Genomic DNA, 15881 nt, shown 5'->3' with positions numbered 1-15881 from the left:
AAAACTTTATTTGTAATTTAAGTTTCACAACTTTCTTGAATTTAATTTAATTAATTTAGGTTTAGTTAATATTTTTAAGTCTAATTTTTGGAAAATTCACGAAAATTGCATTTTTTTGCATCATCAATTTTTCCTCAATTTAAGTTAACATTAGTAAATGTCAAAGAAGACAATTTTTCTCTAAAAAATTTCATAAGAAAAGGTGCTTACATTAAAACTTATTTAATTATCATGGAATATATAATTATATATATGATAAGCATTGATTTATATATAATATAATTATATATTAGAATGTAATAATTAGCTTTATATATAATTTTTATATAATTAATAAAAGTTATATATAATTAATAATTTTATATGAATATATAACGTATTTAATGAATTTAATATTCTTATATAACTATAATTATCCCAGGATTAACCATCGCTTGCTAAGTGAAAGGAAAATCCGATTATTGTTGAATATGATTAGTATTAAGTTCCTTTTATTTATTAATTAAATATTTATATATATATAATTATTTATAAATATGTAACTATATAAACTTATAAATCATTAAACGGAGATTAAATATTTAAATATAATAGCGATTATTAATAATTAATATATTTAATAATGATACATAAATATTTAATAGAAAAAAAAAAAAAACTTCCCTCTTTCCTACATTAATACACAAGTTTCATTGAATTGAAGAATTTAGTTAAAATTTAAATTTCGTTACATTTATTTTTCTGTAAAATTTGAAAAAATAAGTGAATATTAATTTATTGAGTTAGAAATTAATTTTTTTTTAAAAAAGTTTTAATTTACAAAAAAAGTTGTAGCTAAATTTTTTTAATTGAAATTTGCAGAGAAATTATTTTCTGAGCATAAAGGTAATAAAAAATAAATTTTCATATTTTAATTTAAATTAATATTATTTTATTTTGAGTTAGGGGATTAATAAAATAAGAGGGGTTTAATTTACATTAATGTATTTAGGTTTAATTTAAAATTTTTGATTACTTAAATATTAATTGATTTATTTCAGAATAAAAAATTGTTTTAATCATGCTTTATAATTAAAAAAATTTTTAAAGCAAAGGGGTTGATTATTATAAATTTAATTTTTCTAGAATTAAGCAAAATCTATTAATATTAATATGTTTTAGAAAAAATTTTTCTAGGCCCGCTTAGGGGAGCAAAATTAAGCAAGCGGGCTTTTTTTAGGGAGGATTGTCTTTGAGTTAGGATTTTTTTTTTTTATATAAAAGTTTTATCATGGCTTTGAGATTAATTATTTAATTTTTGTATATGTAAGTAAATGCGTAAAAAGTTTTAAATAGATTTTTGAATCAGTATGTAGATTTAGTTTTTAAGTGGGCTTATAACTAGGAATTTAATTTAGTGTAAACAAAATTTGTGCCAGCAGTTGCGGTTAGACAAATTAGGCAAGTTAATTTTTTTTAGTTCAATTAAGTAGAAATTAGAAATTTGGAGAAGGACTTTTTAGGTGAAATTTAAAGTTTTTAGAGGGTTTGTTATTTGTTTCTGAAGTTGAGAAATTTATTTATAGACTAGGATTAGATACCCTATTATTAGAAATGTAAAATTTTTAACTTAAATTATTATGAGTTATGATCTTTAAAATTAAAGGATTTGGCGGTATTTTAGTCTTTTCAGAGGAACCTGTTTTTTAATCGATAGTCCACGATAATTTCTACTTTAATTATAAATTTATATATCGTCGTTTATAAAAATTTTATTAGAATTATAATTTTTATAATGTTAAATTAGAAAGTAATTCAGATCAAGGTGTAGTTGATATTAAAGTTAAAATGGGTTACATTAAAGTTATTTTTGGTTATTAATTTTAAAATTTAATTTAAATTGGATTTGATAGTAATTTTATTATTTATGTAAAGTGATTTAGCTCTAAAATATGCACATATTGCCCGTCGCTTTCATTATAAATGGAATAAGTCGTGACAAAGTAGGCTTATTGGAAAATGGGCCTGGAATGATCAAATTAGAGCTTGGTGTAAGCATTTTATTTACATTAAAAGGAGAGTTGTGAAATTCAATTTAATTTGATATTAATTTGTTATTTATTTAATATGTTTATTTTTTTCTGTAAGAAAGATTTTTTTTTTTATTAATTTTTTTTGAAAAAATTTTTTTAATTATAGTAAATGGTCTGTGAAGGATTTAATTTTTTAGGGAGAAAGCATAGTTGATTTTTAGTACCTTTAGTATCAGGGTTTATTAAATTGGGGTCAAATAATTGGTTGCCTCGAATTTAAAAGAGCTAAAATAATATATTTATTACTGTGGAAAAAGTATTTATAATATTATTATAGTAATGAAACGTTAGTCGTTTTTAAATATATCTAGTTTTCTGAGAAATAAATTTAATTTATTTATTTTTTATTATAATTATAATTTTTTATTTTATGATTAAAATAGAATATTTTTATAGGGATAAGCTTATAAAAGGATTTTCATAATTAAGTTGTCACTGATTAATTTATAGGATTAGAATTTTTCATTATTTTTAGTATGTTATAGTTAATTAATCTAGTAGTGTGATTTAAAGTTTATTTGAATTTTTTATCAGAATTTCTTAAATAATGAAGAATTATGAGTAATAATGATAAAATTAGTATAATTTTTTGTAAAATTAATTTTTATTTGCTAGGTTAGTTTAAGGAACTCGGCAATTGAATTTTCACCTGTTTATTAAAAACATGGCTTTTTGATTATAATTTAAGGTCGGACCTGCCCAATGAGGATTTTAATGGCCGCAGTATTTTGACTGTGCAAAGGTAGCATAATCATTAGTTTCTTAATTAGAAGCTGGAATGAATGGTTTAATGAGAAATTAACTGTCTCTGATTAAATGAATTATAATTTGAATTTTAAGTGAGAATGCTTAAATTTTTTAAAAAGACGAGAAGACCCTATAGAGTTTTATTTTCTAAGTTTTTATTGGTTTTGAAGTTTTCTTTTTCTTATTTGCTTGGAAAATTTTGTTGGGGTGATAGGAAAATTGATTTAACTTTTTTTTTGTTTTTACACTGATTAGTGAATTGTTGATCCTGAATTTTGGATTAAAAGATTAAATTACCTTAGGGATAACAGCGTAATTTTTTTTGAAAGTTCACATTTACAGAAAAGTTTGCGACCTCGATGTTGGATTAAAATTAATTTTCGGTGTAGAAGCTGAAATATTGGGTCTGTTCGACCTTTGAAATTTTACATGATCTGAGTTTAAACCGGCGTGAGCCAGGTTGGTTTCTATCTTTTATTTATGTTAATGTTCTAGTACGAAAGGACCGAATGTTAAAATTATATTTTAGAGTTTGAATGAAGTTAATTATTTTGGCAGATTAGTGCGATAGATTTAGAATCTATTTATGTAACGTGGTTACAAGTAATATTGATTATTAAGGATTTTATTATAATTTTTTTTTCTATATTGATTTTAATTTTGGGGGTTTTGATTGGTGTAGCCTTTTTAACTCTATTAGAACGAAAGGTTTTAGGATATATTCAGATTCGTAAGGGCCCTAATAAGGTTGGTTTTATGGGTTTATTACAACCTTTTGGGGATGCAATTAAGTTGTTTACTAAGGAACAGACTTTTCCTATATATTCTAATTTTTCTATTTATTACGTTTCCCCTGTAATAAACTTTTTTATTGCTTTACTATTATGAATAATAATGCCTTTTTTATCTGTTTATTTAAATTTTAATTTGTCTTTATTATTTTTTTTATCGGTTTCTAGATTAGGGGTTTACACTGTTATATTGGCTGGATGGTCTTCTAATTCTTCTTATGCTTTATTAGGTAGATTACGCGCGATTGCACAAACGATTTCTTATGAAGTGAGATTGAGATTAATTTTAATGTCTTTTATTTTTTTAATTTTAAGAGTAAATTTGGTTGATTTAATAATTTTTCAGGATAATTGTTGATTTATTTTTATGTGTCTGCCGTTGTCTTTAATATGAGTGGTTTCTGCTTTAGCAGAAACGAATCGAACTCCTTTTGATTTTGCTGAAGGCGAGTCTGAGCTTGTTTCTGGATTTAATGTGGAGTACGGAAGAGGAAGTTTTGCATTAATTTTTCTTGCAGAGTATGCAAGTATTTTGTTTATAAGGATAATGTGTGTCATATTATTTCTGGGTGCTAATTTAAATTCTTTTACTTTTTTTATTAAGTTGGTATTAGTTTCTTTTTTTTGAATTTGGGTTCGAGGAACTCTGCCACGATTTCGTTATGATAAGTTAATGTATTTGGCTTGAAAAAGTTTTCTTTCCTGTTCATTAAATTATTTAATTTATTTCTTTCTTTTTAAGGTGTTTTTGTTTGTTTTTTTAATTTAGTTAATAAAATTTAGTATAAACTAGTAGAAAATTTTATTTTCTTTCATGTATTTTCAAAATACATACTTATTCAAGTTCATTAGTTAATTAAATAATGTTTTGTCTCAGAGGGTGTATGTGAGTGGGTTGATAAAGTAGAATAGGAAGTAGGTTAAGGTGAGAATTTGACCAGTTAAGATAAAAGGATCTTCTACTGGACGTGCTCCAATTCAAGTGAGAGGAAGAATTGTTGATACTATTATTCAGAATAGAATTTTGTTAACAGGATAGAACTGGTTTCTAGCAAATTTTTTTTTTCCTGTAAATGGTAAAATGTAGAGAATTGCAATTGATATAACTAGGGCGATTACTCCCCCTAATTTATTAGGGATTGACCGAAGAATGGCATAGGCAAAGAGAAAATATCATTCTGGTTGAATGTGAACCGGTGTTACTAGTGGATTGGCAGGAGTGAAGTTGTCTGGGTCCCCTAGTATGTAGGGATCTAGAAGGGATAAGTTGATTAAAATTATTAATATAATTAAGTATCCTGCGATGTCTTTATATGAAAAATAAGGATGAAATGGGATTTTGTCAATGTTTCTATTTAAGCCTAGTGGATTGTTTGATCCTGTTTGATGAAGAAATAAGAGGTGGATTATTACTATGGCTGAAACAATAAATGGGAGAAGGAAATGGAATGAGAAGAATCGAGTTAGAGTAGCATTGTCGACTGCAAACCCCCCTCAAATTCATTGAACGATTGAAGTTCCTAAATAAGGGATTGCTGATAATAAATTGGTGATTACGGTTGCCCCTCAAAATGATATTTGACCTCAGGGTAAAACGTAACCGAGAAAGGCTGTTGCTATTACTAGAAATAAAATTGTTACACCAACTATTCATGTGTGAATTAGGTTGTAAGATCTATAATATATTCCTCGTCCAATGTGGGCGTAAATACAGATGAAAAAAAAAGAGGCTCCGTTTGCATGGAGTGTTCGAATTAGTCATCCGTTGTTTACATCTCGACAGATGTGAGCTACTCTATTAAAGGCTATTTCTACATTAGGGCAATAGTGTATTGCGAGAAAGATTCCTGTAATAATTTGAATTATTAAGCATAATCCTAAAAGAGATCCGAAGTTTCATAGAGTTGAAATGTTAGACGGTGAAGGAAGGTCTACTAACGAGTTATTAACAATTTTAATTAATGGGGATGATTTTCGTATTGGGGTTTTCATTAGTTTATTTGACGAATAGGGCCTTGCTTGAATTCAGTAATTTTGACTGTAGCAATTAGAGTGATTAGGAGATAAAGAATTATTGAAATAAGAATAATTATTACAGGGAAGTTGGCGTATTTAATCAATGAAAACTGAATAATTGAGTTTTCTTTAAACGGGATTATTTCGTTATTGTAAATTAATCTTTCTGTTTTGTTTTGAAGAAAAAGAATGAAAATAATTATAAGTATAAGAGGGGAAATAATAATTGTTTTAGGCTGGAATTTTTCGTTTGAGGCAATTCTGGTTATGTACATGAATAGAATAAGTATGCCTCCAATTATAATTAGAAATAGGATGTATGAGAATCAGAATGATCTAATCAGGTTTCCTGAAATTAATCTAATTAAGATTGTTTGAATTAGTAAGATTAAGCCAACCGAGAGGGGATGATTTAAGAAGATAAAGATTAATGAAAGAATTATGTTTAAGGATATGATTAAAGCTAGGATTTCAAGGAATAGTTTAATTAAAATATTAATTTTGGAGATTAATGATAGGTAGATTTATCTTTTCTTGATGTTTTTAAAGCATTGCTTATTTTTAGTTTACAAGACTAATATTTTGATTAAATTATAAAAACTAATGATAATTTTTAAATTTATTTTGACATTTATGTTTCTTAGTGGATTAATAATATTTAGTCTTAAACGTAAGCATTTACTGTTAATATTATTGAGACTGGAATATGTTGTACTGTCACTTTACTTAGCGATATTTTTGTATTTAAGAATATTGGGGAATGAATATTTTTTTTCAATGATTTTTTTAACTTTTACTGTTTGTGAGGGGGTTTTGGGTCTTTCTATTTTGGTTTCTCTTATTCGTAGTCATGGAAATGATTATTTTCAGAGATTTAGGGTTTTATGATAAAGTTTTTATTTGGTTTATTATTTATGATTCCTTTAACTTTTTTGGGAGGTTTTTGACTTAATCAATTAGTTTGATTTGTTGTTTCTTTTTTATTTATTTTTAGGTTTTCTTTTAGGGGGTTGTTTTCGAGAATTTCCTATGAATTTGGGGGGGATTTACTTTCTTTTATAATATTATTTTTGAGTTTTTGAATTTGTAGGTTAATGTTGTTGGCTAGAGAAAAGATTTATTTGAAGAATAGTTGAACAGGTTTTTTTATGTTTGTGGTATTAATATTGATATTATCTTTATATTTAACTTTTAGTTCTTTGAATTTATTTATTTTTTATATTTTTTTTGAGGTTAGTTTGATTCCAACTTTAATTTTAATTGTCGGTTGAGGATACCAACCGGAGCGTTTACAAGCTGGGGTTTATTTATTATTTTATACTTTATTGGCTTCTTTACCAATAATGATTTCTTTGTTTTTTTGTTATGGGAAATTTTATTCTTTACATTATTTTTATTTGTCTGGGATAGTAAATAGTTTATTTATTTATTTATTGGTCAATATAGTATTTTTTATTAAAATTCCAATGTTTTTTGTTCATTTATGACTCCCTAAGGCTCACGTTGAGGCTCCTGTGTCGGGGTCAATGATTTTAGCAGGAATTATGCTTAAATTGGGAGGATACGGAATAATACGATTAATGATTATATTTCAGGAAATTGGTGCATTAATTAATGTTATTTTTATTGGATTGAGATTAGTTGGAGGATTTTATGTTTCGTTAATTTGTTTACGTCAAAGTGATATGAAATCTTTAATTGCTTATTCTTCAGTAAGACACATAGGATTGGTATTGGCAGGAGTGATAACAATAAATTTTTGAGGATTAGGGGGTTCATTAACAATAATAGTTGCGCATGGGTTATGTTCTTCTGGACTTTTCTGTTTGGCTAATATTTCTTATGAGCGTCTTCATAGACGTAGTCTTTATATAAATAAGGGTTTAATTAATGTGATACCTAGCTTGTCAATATTCTGATTTCTTTTATTAGCAAGAAATATTGCTGCTCCTCCTTCAATAAATCTGTTGGGTGAAATTGTTCTTATTAATAGATTAGTGGGGTTTAGTGAACTAAGAATAATTTTTTTAATATTAGTTTCTTTTTTTGGGGCTGTTTATTCGTTGTTTTTGTACTCTTACAGTCAACATGGTTGTTTGTATTCAGGATGTTATTCATACTTTTCTTGTAGGGTTCGAGAATTTCTTTTATTAATGTTACATTGATTGCCTTTAAATTTATTGGTTTTGAGGGGAGATTTATTGGTTTTATGAATTTATTTAAATAGTTTAATAAAAATTTTGGCTTGTGGAGCTAAGGATATTCTAATAGAATTTTAAATAATTCATATTTGTTTAATTTTTTCTGGATTGTTTTTGTTTTGAAGAACAGTTTTTTTTCTTTTTAGTATTTATTTTATTGTTGAGGGGTTAACTTGGTTTTTGGAATTTAATTTGTTAATAATTAATTCTAGAAGAATTGTGATGACTTTATTGTTTGATTGAATAACATTTCTTTTTATGAGATTTGTATTATTTATTTCTAGTATAGTAATTTTTTATAGACGTGAATATATGGCTAGAGATATTTTTATTAATCGATTTATTATGTTAGTGGTTATGTTTGTGTTTTCTATAATATTTTTAATTGTCAGTCCTAATTTAATTAGAATTTTATTAGGGTGGGATGGGCTAGGTTTAGTTTCTTATTGTTTGGTAATTTATTATCAGAATGTTAAGTCTTTTAATGCAGGTATACTTACTGCTCTAAGAAATCGGATTGGGGATGTTGCTTTGTTGATAGCTATTGCATGGATAGTAAATTATGGAAGTTGAAATTACGTTTTTTATCTTTTTCAATTGAAAGGTGATTCTTATATAAATGTAATTTCTTATTTGGTGGTATTGGCTGCTTTAACAAAAAGAGCTCAAATTCCGTTTTCTTCTTGATTACCTGCGGCAATGGCTGCCCCTACTCCAGTTTCTTCTTTGGTTCATTCTTCTACTTTAGTAACGGCAGGGGTATATTTATTAATTCGTTTTAATTTTTGCTTTAATGAGTGGTTAATATATTTTTTATTATTTATTTCTAGAATGACAATGTTTATGTCCGGGTTAGGGGCGAGATTTGAATTTGATTTGAAGAAAATTATTGCTTTGTCGACTTTAAGACAGCTTGGTTTAATAATAATGATTTTGTCTTTAGGAAGATATGAACTAGCCTTCTTCCATTTATTGACTCATGCTTTATTCAAGGCTTTGTTGTTTATATGTGCTGGGAATATTATTCATAGAGTTGGTGATTTTCAGGATATTCGGTATATAGGGGGCTTAGTTAAGTTTTTACCTTTAACTTGTGTTAATTTTAATATTAGAAATTTATCTTTGTGCGGATTACCATTTTTAAGAGGATTTTATTCAAAGGATTTGGTTGCCGAAATTATAAGAATAGGTTACTTAAGATTTTATATTTATTTAATTTTTTATGTTTCTATTGGATTAACTGTCTGTTACAGATTTCGTTTAGTTTATTATTCATTTGTAGGAAGGTTCAATTTTTTGTCTTTAAATAGTGTGTATGAGGGGAGAGTTATGATGATTAAGGGAATAGGAGGATTGATTTTTCTGGTTATTTTCATAGGAAGGTCATTAAGATGAATTATTTTCCCTTATCCTTATGTAATTATTCTTCCTTTATTTATAAAGATTCTTACTTTATTAATGGTGATTTTAGGAGCTTGAATTGGTTATGAGTTATCAAAATTTTTTATTAGATATGATAGGTTGTCGCTTAAGAATTATGGATTATCGTGATTTTTGTCTAATATATGAAATATGCCTGTAATTTCTACTTTGGGTATTAATTATTATCCTATTATTGGGGGTTCATTTTTGTATAAGTCTTTAGATCAAGGTTGATCTGAGGTTCTGGGTAGTCAAGGTATTTATAGTGTGATTGTTAGAGGTTCTAAGATTTCTCAAATTTTTATGAATAATAGTATTAAGATTTTTTTTGTTTTAATGATTGTGTGATTAATAATTATTTTTATAATTTACTTAAATAGCTTATAATTAGAGCATGATATTGAAGATATCAGGGAGACTTTTTGTTTTTAAGTATTTATAAATTAGGAAATTATTTTTACATTGAAAATGTAATGTTTTTAATAAACTATATAAATAGAAATATAAACATGGAATGCTTTATTATTAAGTTAGAAGCTTATTTTTTGTATATTTCTTTAATTGGAAAATAATTCAATTTTGTCATTAACAGTGACATACCTCTTTTTGGTTTCAATTAAAAATAAGGATCATGGATCAAACTTCTAGGTCGAAACTAGATGCAATATTTTGCTTCTTATTTAAGATAAATTAGCTTGGCTAATAATTTTTAAATGCAAATTAAATGTTATTTGTTAACTATTATCCTAATTTGTTCAATCGAGAGCTCCTTGGTTTCATTCATGAAAAAGTCCTACTAATAAAATTAATAAAAATATAATAAGAGTTGGTATGTAGGATATTATTCTATTGAATTTAAGAGATACAATTAGGGGAAAAAGAAGAGTGATTTCTACGTCGAAAATTAGGAAGATGATGGCAATTAGGAAAAAATGTAGGGAAAATGGTAGTCGAGCTGAGGCTTTAGGGTCAAATCCGCATTCAAATGGGGATCTTTTTTCTCGATCAAGAAATGATTTTTTTGAAGTTAAGTTTAGAATTCAATTAGAAGTGTGCTGATGAAAATAATGATTAGAGCTAATAAAATTAAAATATGAATTACTTATACTATTAATAGATCTTTTGATTGGAAGTCAAATATAATTTTTATACTATATAAGTAATTATCTACCTCATCAGTAGACTGAAATATAAAGAAATAATCATACTACATCAACAAAATGTCAATATCAGGCTGCAGCTTCGAACCCAAAATGGTGAATTTGAGAAAAGTGATTATTTAGGTGCCGAATTAAGCATACTAGCAAGAATGTGGTTCCGATAATTACATGAAGTCCGTGGAACCCAGTTGCTATGAAAAATGAAGATCCATAAGCTGCGTCAGCAATTGAGAAAGATGATTCAAAGTATTCGTATCCTTGAAGAAGTGTAAAATAAAATCCTAAGATTACTGTAAGTAGTAATCCATGAGTGGCCTGCTTAAAATTATTTTCTATTAATCTGTGGTGTGCTCATGTTACCGTAAGTCCTGAGGTTAAAAGGATTAAAGTATTAAGAAGAGGAATTTGAATTGGATTGAATGTTTCAATTCCCTTGGGTGGTCATGTTATTCCGATATCTACTGCCGGAGCTAATCTATTATGAAAGAATCCTCAGAAGAAGGAAATAAAAAAGAATACTTCTGATGTAATAAATAGAATTATCCCTCATCGAAGTCCTATTGTTACAATAAATGTATGATGTCCTTGAAAGGTTCTTTCACGAGAAATGTCTCGTCATCATTGAAATATGATTAATGATATAGATGTTAATCCAATAAATAACAGGGTTCTATTAAATGAATGAAATCACTTTACGATTCCGGATATAGTAATTAATGCTCTGATTGATCCTATAATAGGTCATGGCCTTACGTCTACTAGGTGAAAGGGGTGATTTTTGTTTATCATTAGTTTACTTCTCTTGAGTATAGGGTTCTTAGAACAGCAAATACATAAGATTGAATGATTGCTACGGCTGATTCCAAGGTTAGAAGAAGGATTTGAATAATGATGAGAATGTTTACAAGATAAATTGATATTGTTGTCCCGGTGTTTCCTAGAAGGGTTATTAGTAAATGGCCTGCAATTATATTTGCTGATAAACGAATAGCTAATGTTCCTGGCCGGATTAGGTTTCTAATTGTTTCGATACATACTATAAAAGGTATAAGAACTGGAGGTGTCCCTTGTGGAACTAGGTGGGCAAATATATGAATGGAATTATTAATTCATCCGAATAACATGAAGGTTAATCATAAAGGTAAAGCTAGCGATAAAGTTATTACCATGTGCCTAGTTCTAGTAAAAATGTAGGGGAATAATCCTAGGAAATTGTTAAATAGAATTAGTCTGAATAATGAAATAAAGATGAGTGTTAGAGTTTTATTTTTGGGGCCAAGAAGAGTTAAGAATTCTTTATGTAAAGTTAATAAAATTTTATTTCATAAAATATTATTTCGAGATGGTGTTAATCAAAATGAAGGGGGAATAATTAAAATTCCAATTATAATTCTTGTTCAGTTTATTGAAGTATTTCAGTTTGTTGAGGGATCAAAGGATGCGAATAGGTTTGCTATCATTTTCAATTAATTGTTTTATTTAATTCTGTTTTTTCAAATTTTTGAACTGGGTAAATGAATGAATAATAGTTTGTTATGTTAAATATAATTATAATATTAATGAAAATAATTATAAGTACTAATCAATTTAATGGGGCTATTTGAGGAATTAAAAACTAACAGGTTTACGTTGACTTTAGTTTGACAAACTAATATTATTTCTTAACTAAGTTTTTGCCGGATGGTTGGTGGGGTTTTTGGGGGGGGTACCATTAGAAGTATTTGTTAATATACTATTATGTGGTTTAAGAGACCAGTGCTTACTTTCAGCCATCTAATGATTAAATTATTTTTGAAATTCATTTAATGAAATAGGATGGGGCAATTCTTTCTGCTACAATGGGTATGAAACTGTGGTTTGCTCCGCAAATTTCTGAACATTGACCGTATATTAGTCTTGATCGGGTTGAAATGAATCTAGTTTGATTGAGGCGTCCGGGGGTTGCATCAATTTTTACTCCGAGTGATGGGATTGTTCATGAGTGAATTACATCGGCTGCTGATACTAAAATTCGGATTTGTGAAAGGAATGGAATTGTTATTCGATTATCAACATCTAGGAGGCGGAAATTAAAGTTATTTATTTCATTTTGAGGAATTATGTATGAGTCGAATTCAATGTTTTTGAAATCTGAATATTCATATGATCAGTATCATTGGTGTCCAATTGTTTTAATCGTGATTGTTGGATTGTTAGTTTCATCTAGAATATAAATTAGTCGTAGTGACGGGAGTGCAATGAAAATTAATGTAATGGCTGGTAAAACTGTTCAGATTAATTCAATTATTTGTCCTTCTAGGAGAAATCGGTGAGTTAATTTGTTTACAAATAGTCCTGCTATTATTTGTCCTACTAGGATAGTAATGATTACTAGAATTAGTAAAGTGTGATCGTGAAAGAATGAAAGTTGTTCTATTAGTGGAGAGGCTCTGTCTTGGAGCATTAATAATTTTCAGGTTGCTATTTCTAAAAAAAGTATTTACTTTATAAATGGGGTTTAAGTCCATTGCACTAATCTGCCATAATAGATTTACTTAGATGAAAGTATTGGAAGCTCAGAGTAAGAATGTTCAGCAGGAGGAAGTCTTTGTAGTCATTCAATTGAGGATGTTATGTTAAGGGGAATAATGGTTTTTCGTGAGGAGGTGAATCCTTCTCAGAGGATAAAAATGAAGAATATAACACCGATTAATGAAATGATTGACCCAATTGACGAGATAATGTTTCATAGGGTATACGCATCTGGGTAGTCAGAGTATCGTCGTGGCATTCCTCTTAGGCCTAGGAAATGCTGAGGAAAGAATGTTAGGTTTACTCCCATGAATATGGTTAGAAATTGTGCCTTACATAATTTTGGGTTTAGTGTAGAGCCAGTAAATAGGGAGAATCAATGAACTAATCCTGCCATGATAGCGAATACGGCTCCTATAGAAAGAACGTAGTGGAAGTGAGCTACTACGTAGTAAGTGTCGTGAAGTATAATATCAATTGATGAATTTGCTAAGATTACTCCTGTTAGTCCCCCCACTGTAAATAGGAATACAAATCCTAGTGCTCATATTATAGAAGGGCTATAATTAATTTGAGTGCCCTGAAGAGTGGCTAGTCATCTAAAAATTTTAATTCCGGTTGGAACAGCAATAATTATTGTGGCTGAAGTGAAATAGGCTCGAGTATCAACGTCTATTCCTACGGTAAATATGTGGTGGGCCCATACAACAAAACCTAAGAGCCCAATTGCTATTATTGCATAAATTATTCCTAGTGTTCCAAATGCTTCTTTCTTTCCTCTTTCTTGTCTAATAATGTGGGAGATTATGCCAAATCCTGGTAGAATTAGAATGTATACCTCTGGGTGACCGAAGAATCAGAATAGGTGCTGGTAAAGGATTGGATCGCCTCCCCCAGCAGGGTCAAAGAATGATGTGTTGATGTTTCGATCTGTAAGGAGTATGGTAATAGCTCCAGCTAAAACGGGAAGAGATAAGAGAAGTAAAATTGCAGTAATTACTACTGCTCAAACGAATAGGGGTATTCGCTCAAGGGTTATTCCTTGGGGTCGTATATTGATTACTGTTGTAATGAAATTAACTGCTCCCAGAATTGATGAGATTCCTGCTAAGTGTAGTCTGAAAATGGCAAGATCAACAGAGGATCCGCCATGTGCAATGTTTGATGAGAGGGGTGGATAAACGGTTCACCCTGTTCCTGCTCCTCTTTCAACAATTCTTCTTATGAGAAGAAGTGAAAGGGATGGGGGAAGTAGTCAGAATCTTATGTTGTTTATTCGTGGAAATGCTATATCAGGGGCTCCTAGTATTAAAGGGACTAATCAGTTTCCGAATCCTCCAATTACGATTGGTATTACTATGAAGAAAATTATGATGAATGCGTGGGCAGTAACAATAACATTATAAATTTGGTCATCTCCAATTAAGGAGCCAGGATTTCCTAGTTCTGCTCGAATTAGGAGTCTTAATGAAGTGCCCACTATTCCTGATCATGCTCCGAAAATGAAATAAAGTGTTCCAATATCTTTGTGGTTAGTTGAAAATAATCATTTATTCAGTTTAGTTGAAGTGGCCTGAGATTAAGCGGTAAATTGTAAATTTACAGACGAATGAGAATTCCTTTATCAAAGGTTTAATAGTCAATTATGACATTAGATTGCAAATCTAAGGGTGAATTATTTCTTAAGCCTAAGGCTTAGAAGAAATATTCTATTTACAACTTTGAAGGTTGTTAGTTTGATTTAACTTAAATCCTTACATTAAGTTAAATGAGAAAGTGCAAAATAATAGTCCTAGTAGCGAGATTGTATTAATAAAAATAATTGCAATATTGTTGGGGATTTCTGTTTTTGTTATTATTTCTCTTATTCTAATCGTTAGTGAAGATAAAATCAATCGGGTGTAGATAAATGTTATGATTAAAGTGAAAATAATTAGGACGAGGGCGATTATTGAAAGTTGATTAGACACTAATCAGTTAATTACTAATCATTTGGGAAGGAATCCTAGAAATGGTGGTAGTCCACCTAGTGATAGCAAGTTTGTTATGAATGTAAATTTGACTAATTTATTTTTCAAAAGGATGTTATTTATTTGGTTTACGAAGAAGGTTTTGGTTGAATTTAGAATGAATACAATATTTATGTTAATAATTCAATAAATTAAGAAATAGAAAAGTCATGTTGAGAGAGAGATTATTAACGTTGATAGTATTCAGGCAATATGATTAATAGAAGAATAAGCAAGGATTTTACGAATTCTCATTTGGTTTATTCCTCTAATTGTTCTAATTGTTAATGAGATTACGATTATTATAATAATTAACTTTCTGTTGATTTTATTATTTATGAGTAAAATTATAGGAGCAATTTTTTGTCATGTTAGAAGGATGAATGAGTTAGTTCAGTTTAGTCCTTCAATTACTTCGGGGAATCAAAAATGGAATGGAGCGGCTCCTAATTTTGTTAATAAAGCTGAGTCTATTATTACTTTTAGTCTTGAATTTATTAGGGGATGAATAAATTCATTTGTTAATAGTAATAATAAAATTGCTATTAGGAGGATGAGAGATGCCATGGCCTGAGTAATAAAATACTTTAAAGCTGATTCAGACGAGAAGATATTTTTGTTATTCGAGAATAGGGGGATAATCGATAACAAATTAATTTCTAGTCCTATTCATATTCTTAGCCATGAATATGAAGAGATCGAGATAAGGGTTCCTAAAACTATAGAATTTAGGAAAAGGATTTTATATATTTTTATTAAAAAGAGAAAGATTTTACTTTCATTAGCAGGGTATGAACCTAATAGCTTGATTAGCTTATCTTTTTATGCTTTAGTATATGATGTATTAGAGTTTTTGATACTCTAGGGGGTGGTTTAATTCTATCAAGTATAATGAAGGTAATTTCTTACATGATTTATTCTATCAAAATAATCCTTTTTCAGGCACTTCATT

General features: G+C 28.3%; 13 protein-coding genes and 24 non-coding genes across 37 annotated transcripts, besides 1 other annotated feature; 14 read left to right on the top strand and 23 right to left on the bottom strand. All coding sequences in view use genetic code 5, as the record gives it.

The window, feature by feature from the left end:
- Positions 1–1239: an origin of replication (A+T region containing origin of replication; right).
- Positions 1240–2013, top strand: KEF75_r01. The gene has a single exon. It is a non-coding gene; the product is annotated as a s-rRNA (ribosomal RNA).
- Position 2014: 1 nt separating this feature from the next.
- KEF75_t22 lies at positions 2015–2083 on the top strand. Its single transcript has one exon. It is a non-coding gene; the product is annotated as a tRNA-Val (tRNA).
- Position 2084: 1 nt separating this feature from the next.
- KEF75_r02 lies at positions 2085–3364 on the top strand. The gene has a single exon. It is a non-coding gene; the product is annotated as a l-rRNA (ribosomal RNA).
- On the top strand, positions 3365–3428 carry KEF75_t21. Its single transcript has one exon. It is a non-coding gene; the product is annotated as a tRNA-Leu (tRNA).
- Positions 3426–4379, top strand: ND1 (NADH dehydrogenase subunit 1). Its single transcript has one exon. The coding sequence runs from the start codon at positions 3426–3428 to the stop codon at positions 4377–4379; it is 954 nt and encodes a 317-aa protein (NP_203167.1).
- An 18-nt stretch (positions 4380–4397) lies between these two features.
- KEF75_t20 lies at positions 4398–4464 on the bottom strand. Its single transcript has one exon. It is a non-coding gene; the product is annotated as a tRNA-Ser (tRNA).
- Positions 4465–5602, bottom strand: CYTB (cytochrome b). Its single transcript has one exon. A coding segment is annotated over exon 1 (1138 nt).
- Positions 5602–6096, bottom strand: ND6 (NADH dehydrogenase subunit 6). Its single transcript has one exon. The coding sequence runs from the start codon at positions 6094–6096 to the stop codon at positions 5602–5604; it is 495 nt and encodes a 164-aa protein (NP_203165.1).
- Positions 6097–6100: 4 nt separating this feature from the next.
- On the top strand, positions 6101–6162 carry KEF75_t19. Its single transcript has one exon. It is a non-coding gene; the product is annotated as a tRNA-Pro (tRNA).
- A 2-nt stretch (positions 6163–6164) lies between these two features.
- On the bottom strand, positions 6165–6227 carry KEF75_t18. Its single transcript has one exon. It is a non-coding gene; the product is annotated as a tRNA-Thr (tRNA).
- Positions 6228–6229: 2 nt separating this feature from the next.
- On the top strand, positions 6230–6517 carry ND4L (NADH dehydrogenase subunit 4L). The gene has a single exon. It carries the CDS (start codon positions 6230–6232, stop codon positions 6515–6517), a length of 288 nt encoding a protein of 95 aa, NP_203164.1.
- Positions 6511–7843, top strand: ND4 (NADH dehydrogenase subunit 4). The gene has a single exon. A coding segment is annotated over exon 1 (1333 nt).
- On the top strand, positions 7844–7908 carry KEF75_t17. The gene has a single exon. It is a non-coding gene; the product is annotated as a tRNA-His (tRNA).
- ND5 (NADH dehydrogenase subunit 5) lies at positions 7906–9619 on the top strand. The gene has a single exon. A coding segment is annotated over exon 1 (1714 nt).
- A 63-nt stretch (positions 9620–9682) lies between these two features.
- KEF75_t16 lies at positions 9683–9746 on the bottom strand. The gene has a single exon. It is a non-coding gene; the product is annotated as a tRNA-Glu (tRNA).
- Positions 9698–9763, top strand: KEF75_t15. The gene has a single exon. It is a non-coding gene; the product is annotated as a tRNA-Phe (tRNA).
- Positions 9747–9805, bottom strand: KEF75_t14. The gene has a single exon. It is a non-coding gene; the product is annotated as a tRNA-Ser (tRNA).
- KEF75_t13 lies at positions 9806–9868 on the bottom strand. Its single transcript has one exon. It is a non-coding gene; the product is annotated as a tRNA-Asn (tRNA).
- Positions 9869–9931, bottom strand: KEF75_t12. Its single transcript has one exon. It is a non-coding gene; the product is annotated as a tRNA-Arg (tRNA).
- KEF75_t11 lies at positions 9931–9997 on the bottom strand. The gene has a single exon. It is a non-coding gene; the product is annotated as a tRNA-Ala (tRNA).
- Positions 9998–10355, bottom strand: ND3 (NADH dehydrogenase subunit 3). Its single transcript has one exon. A coding segment is annotated over exon 1 (358 nt).
- Positions 10349–10410, bottom strand: KEF75_t10. The gene has a single exon. It is a non-coding gene; the product is annotated as a tRNA-Gly (tRNA).
- Positions 10411–10412: 2 nt separating this feature from the next.
- On the bottom strand, positions 10413–11198 carry COX3 (cytochrome c oxidase subunit III). Its single transcript has one exon. It carries the CDS (start codon positions 11196–11198, stop codon positions 10413–10415), a length of 786 nt encoding a protein of 261 aa, NP_203160.2.
- On the bottom strand, positions 11198–11869 carry ATP6 (ATP synthase F0 subunit 6). Its single transcript has one exon. The coding sequence runs from the start codon at positions 11867–11869 to the stop codon at positions 11198–11200; it is 672 nt and encodes a 223-aa protein (NP_203159.1).
- ATP8 (ATP synthase F0 subunit 8) lies at positions 11863–12018 on the bottom strand. Its single transcript has one exon. It carries the CDS (start codon positions 12016–12018, stop codon positions 11863–11865), a length of 156 nt encoding a protein of 51 aa, NP_203158.1.
- Positions 12019–12084, bottom strand: KEF75_t09. The gene has a single exon. It is a non-coding gene; the product is annotated as a tRNA-Asp (tRNA).
- Positions 12085–12117: 33 nt separating this feature from the next.
- Positions 12118–12188, bottom strand: KEF75_t08. Its single transcript has one exon. It is a non-coding gene; the product is annotated as a tRNA-Lys (tRNA).
- A 1-nt stretch (position 12189) lies between these two features.
- COX2 (cytochrome c oxidase subunit II) lies at positions 12190–12873 on the bottom strand. The gene has a single exon. It carries the CDS (start codon positions 12871–12873, stop codon positions 12190–12192), a length of 684 nt encoding a protein of 227 aa, NP_203157.1.
- On the bottom strand, positions 12874–12938 carry KEF75_t07. The gene has a single exon. It is a non-coding gene; the product is annotated as a tRNA-Leu (tRNA).
- Position 12939: 1 nt separating this feature from the next.
- COX1 (cytochrome c oxidase subunit I) lies at positions 12940–14499 on the bottom strand (the record flags this gene model as incomplete). The annotated part of the gene is made up of 1 exon: positions 12940–14487. A coding segment is annotated over one exon (1548 nt), but the record flags the coding sequence as incomplete, so codon positions are not given.
- On the top strand, positions 14483–14547 carry KEF75_t06. The gene has a single exon. It is a non-coding gene; the product is annotated as a tRNA-Tyr (tRNA).
- A 2-nt stretch (positions 14548–14549) lies between these two features.
- On the top strand, positions 14550–14610 carry KEF75_t05. The gene has a single exon. It is a non-coding gene; the product is annotated as a tRNA-Cys (tRNA).
- KEF75_t04 lies at positions 14610–14676 on the bottom strand. The gene has a single exon. It is a non-coding gene; the product is annotated as a tRNA-Trp (tRNA).
- On the bottom strand, positions 14677–15679 carry ND2 (NADH dehydrogenase subunit 2). Its single transcript has one exon. A coding segment is annotated over exon 1 (1003 nt).
- Positions 15680–15684: 5 nt separating this feature from the next.
- On the bottom strand, positions 15685–15752 carry KEF75_t03. The gene has a single exon. It is a non-coding gene; the product is annotated as a tRNA-Met (tRNA).
- KEF75_t02 lies at positions 15753–15821 on the top strand. The gene has a single exon. It is a non-coding gene; the product is annotated as a tRNA-Gln (tRNA).
- Positions 15819–15881, bottom strand: KEF75_t01. The gene has a single exon. It is a non-coding gene; the product is annotated as a tRNA-Ile (tRNA).

The sequence above is a fragment of the mitochondrial genome of Tribolium castaneum (assembly GCF_031307605.1).
Source record: "Tribolium castaneum mitochondrion, complete genome".
Taxonomy (NCBI): Eukaryota; Metazoa; Arthropoda; class Insecta; order Coleoptera; family Tenebrionidae; genus Tribolium; species Tribolium castaneum.
This window is presented reverse-complemented; position numbering and strand designations above follow the sequence as displayed.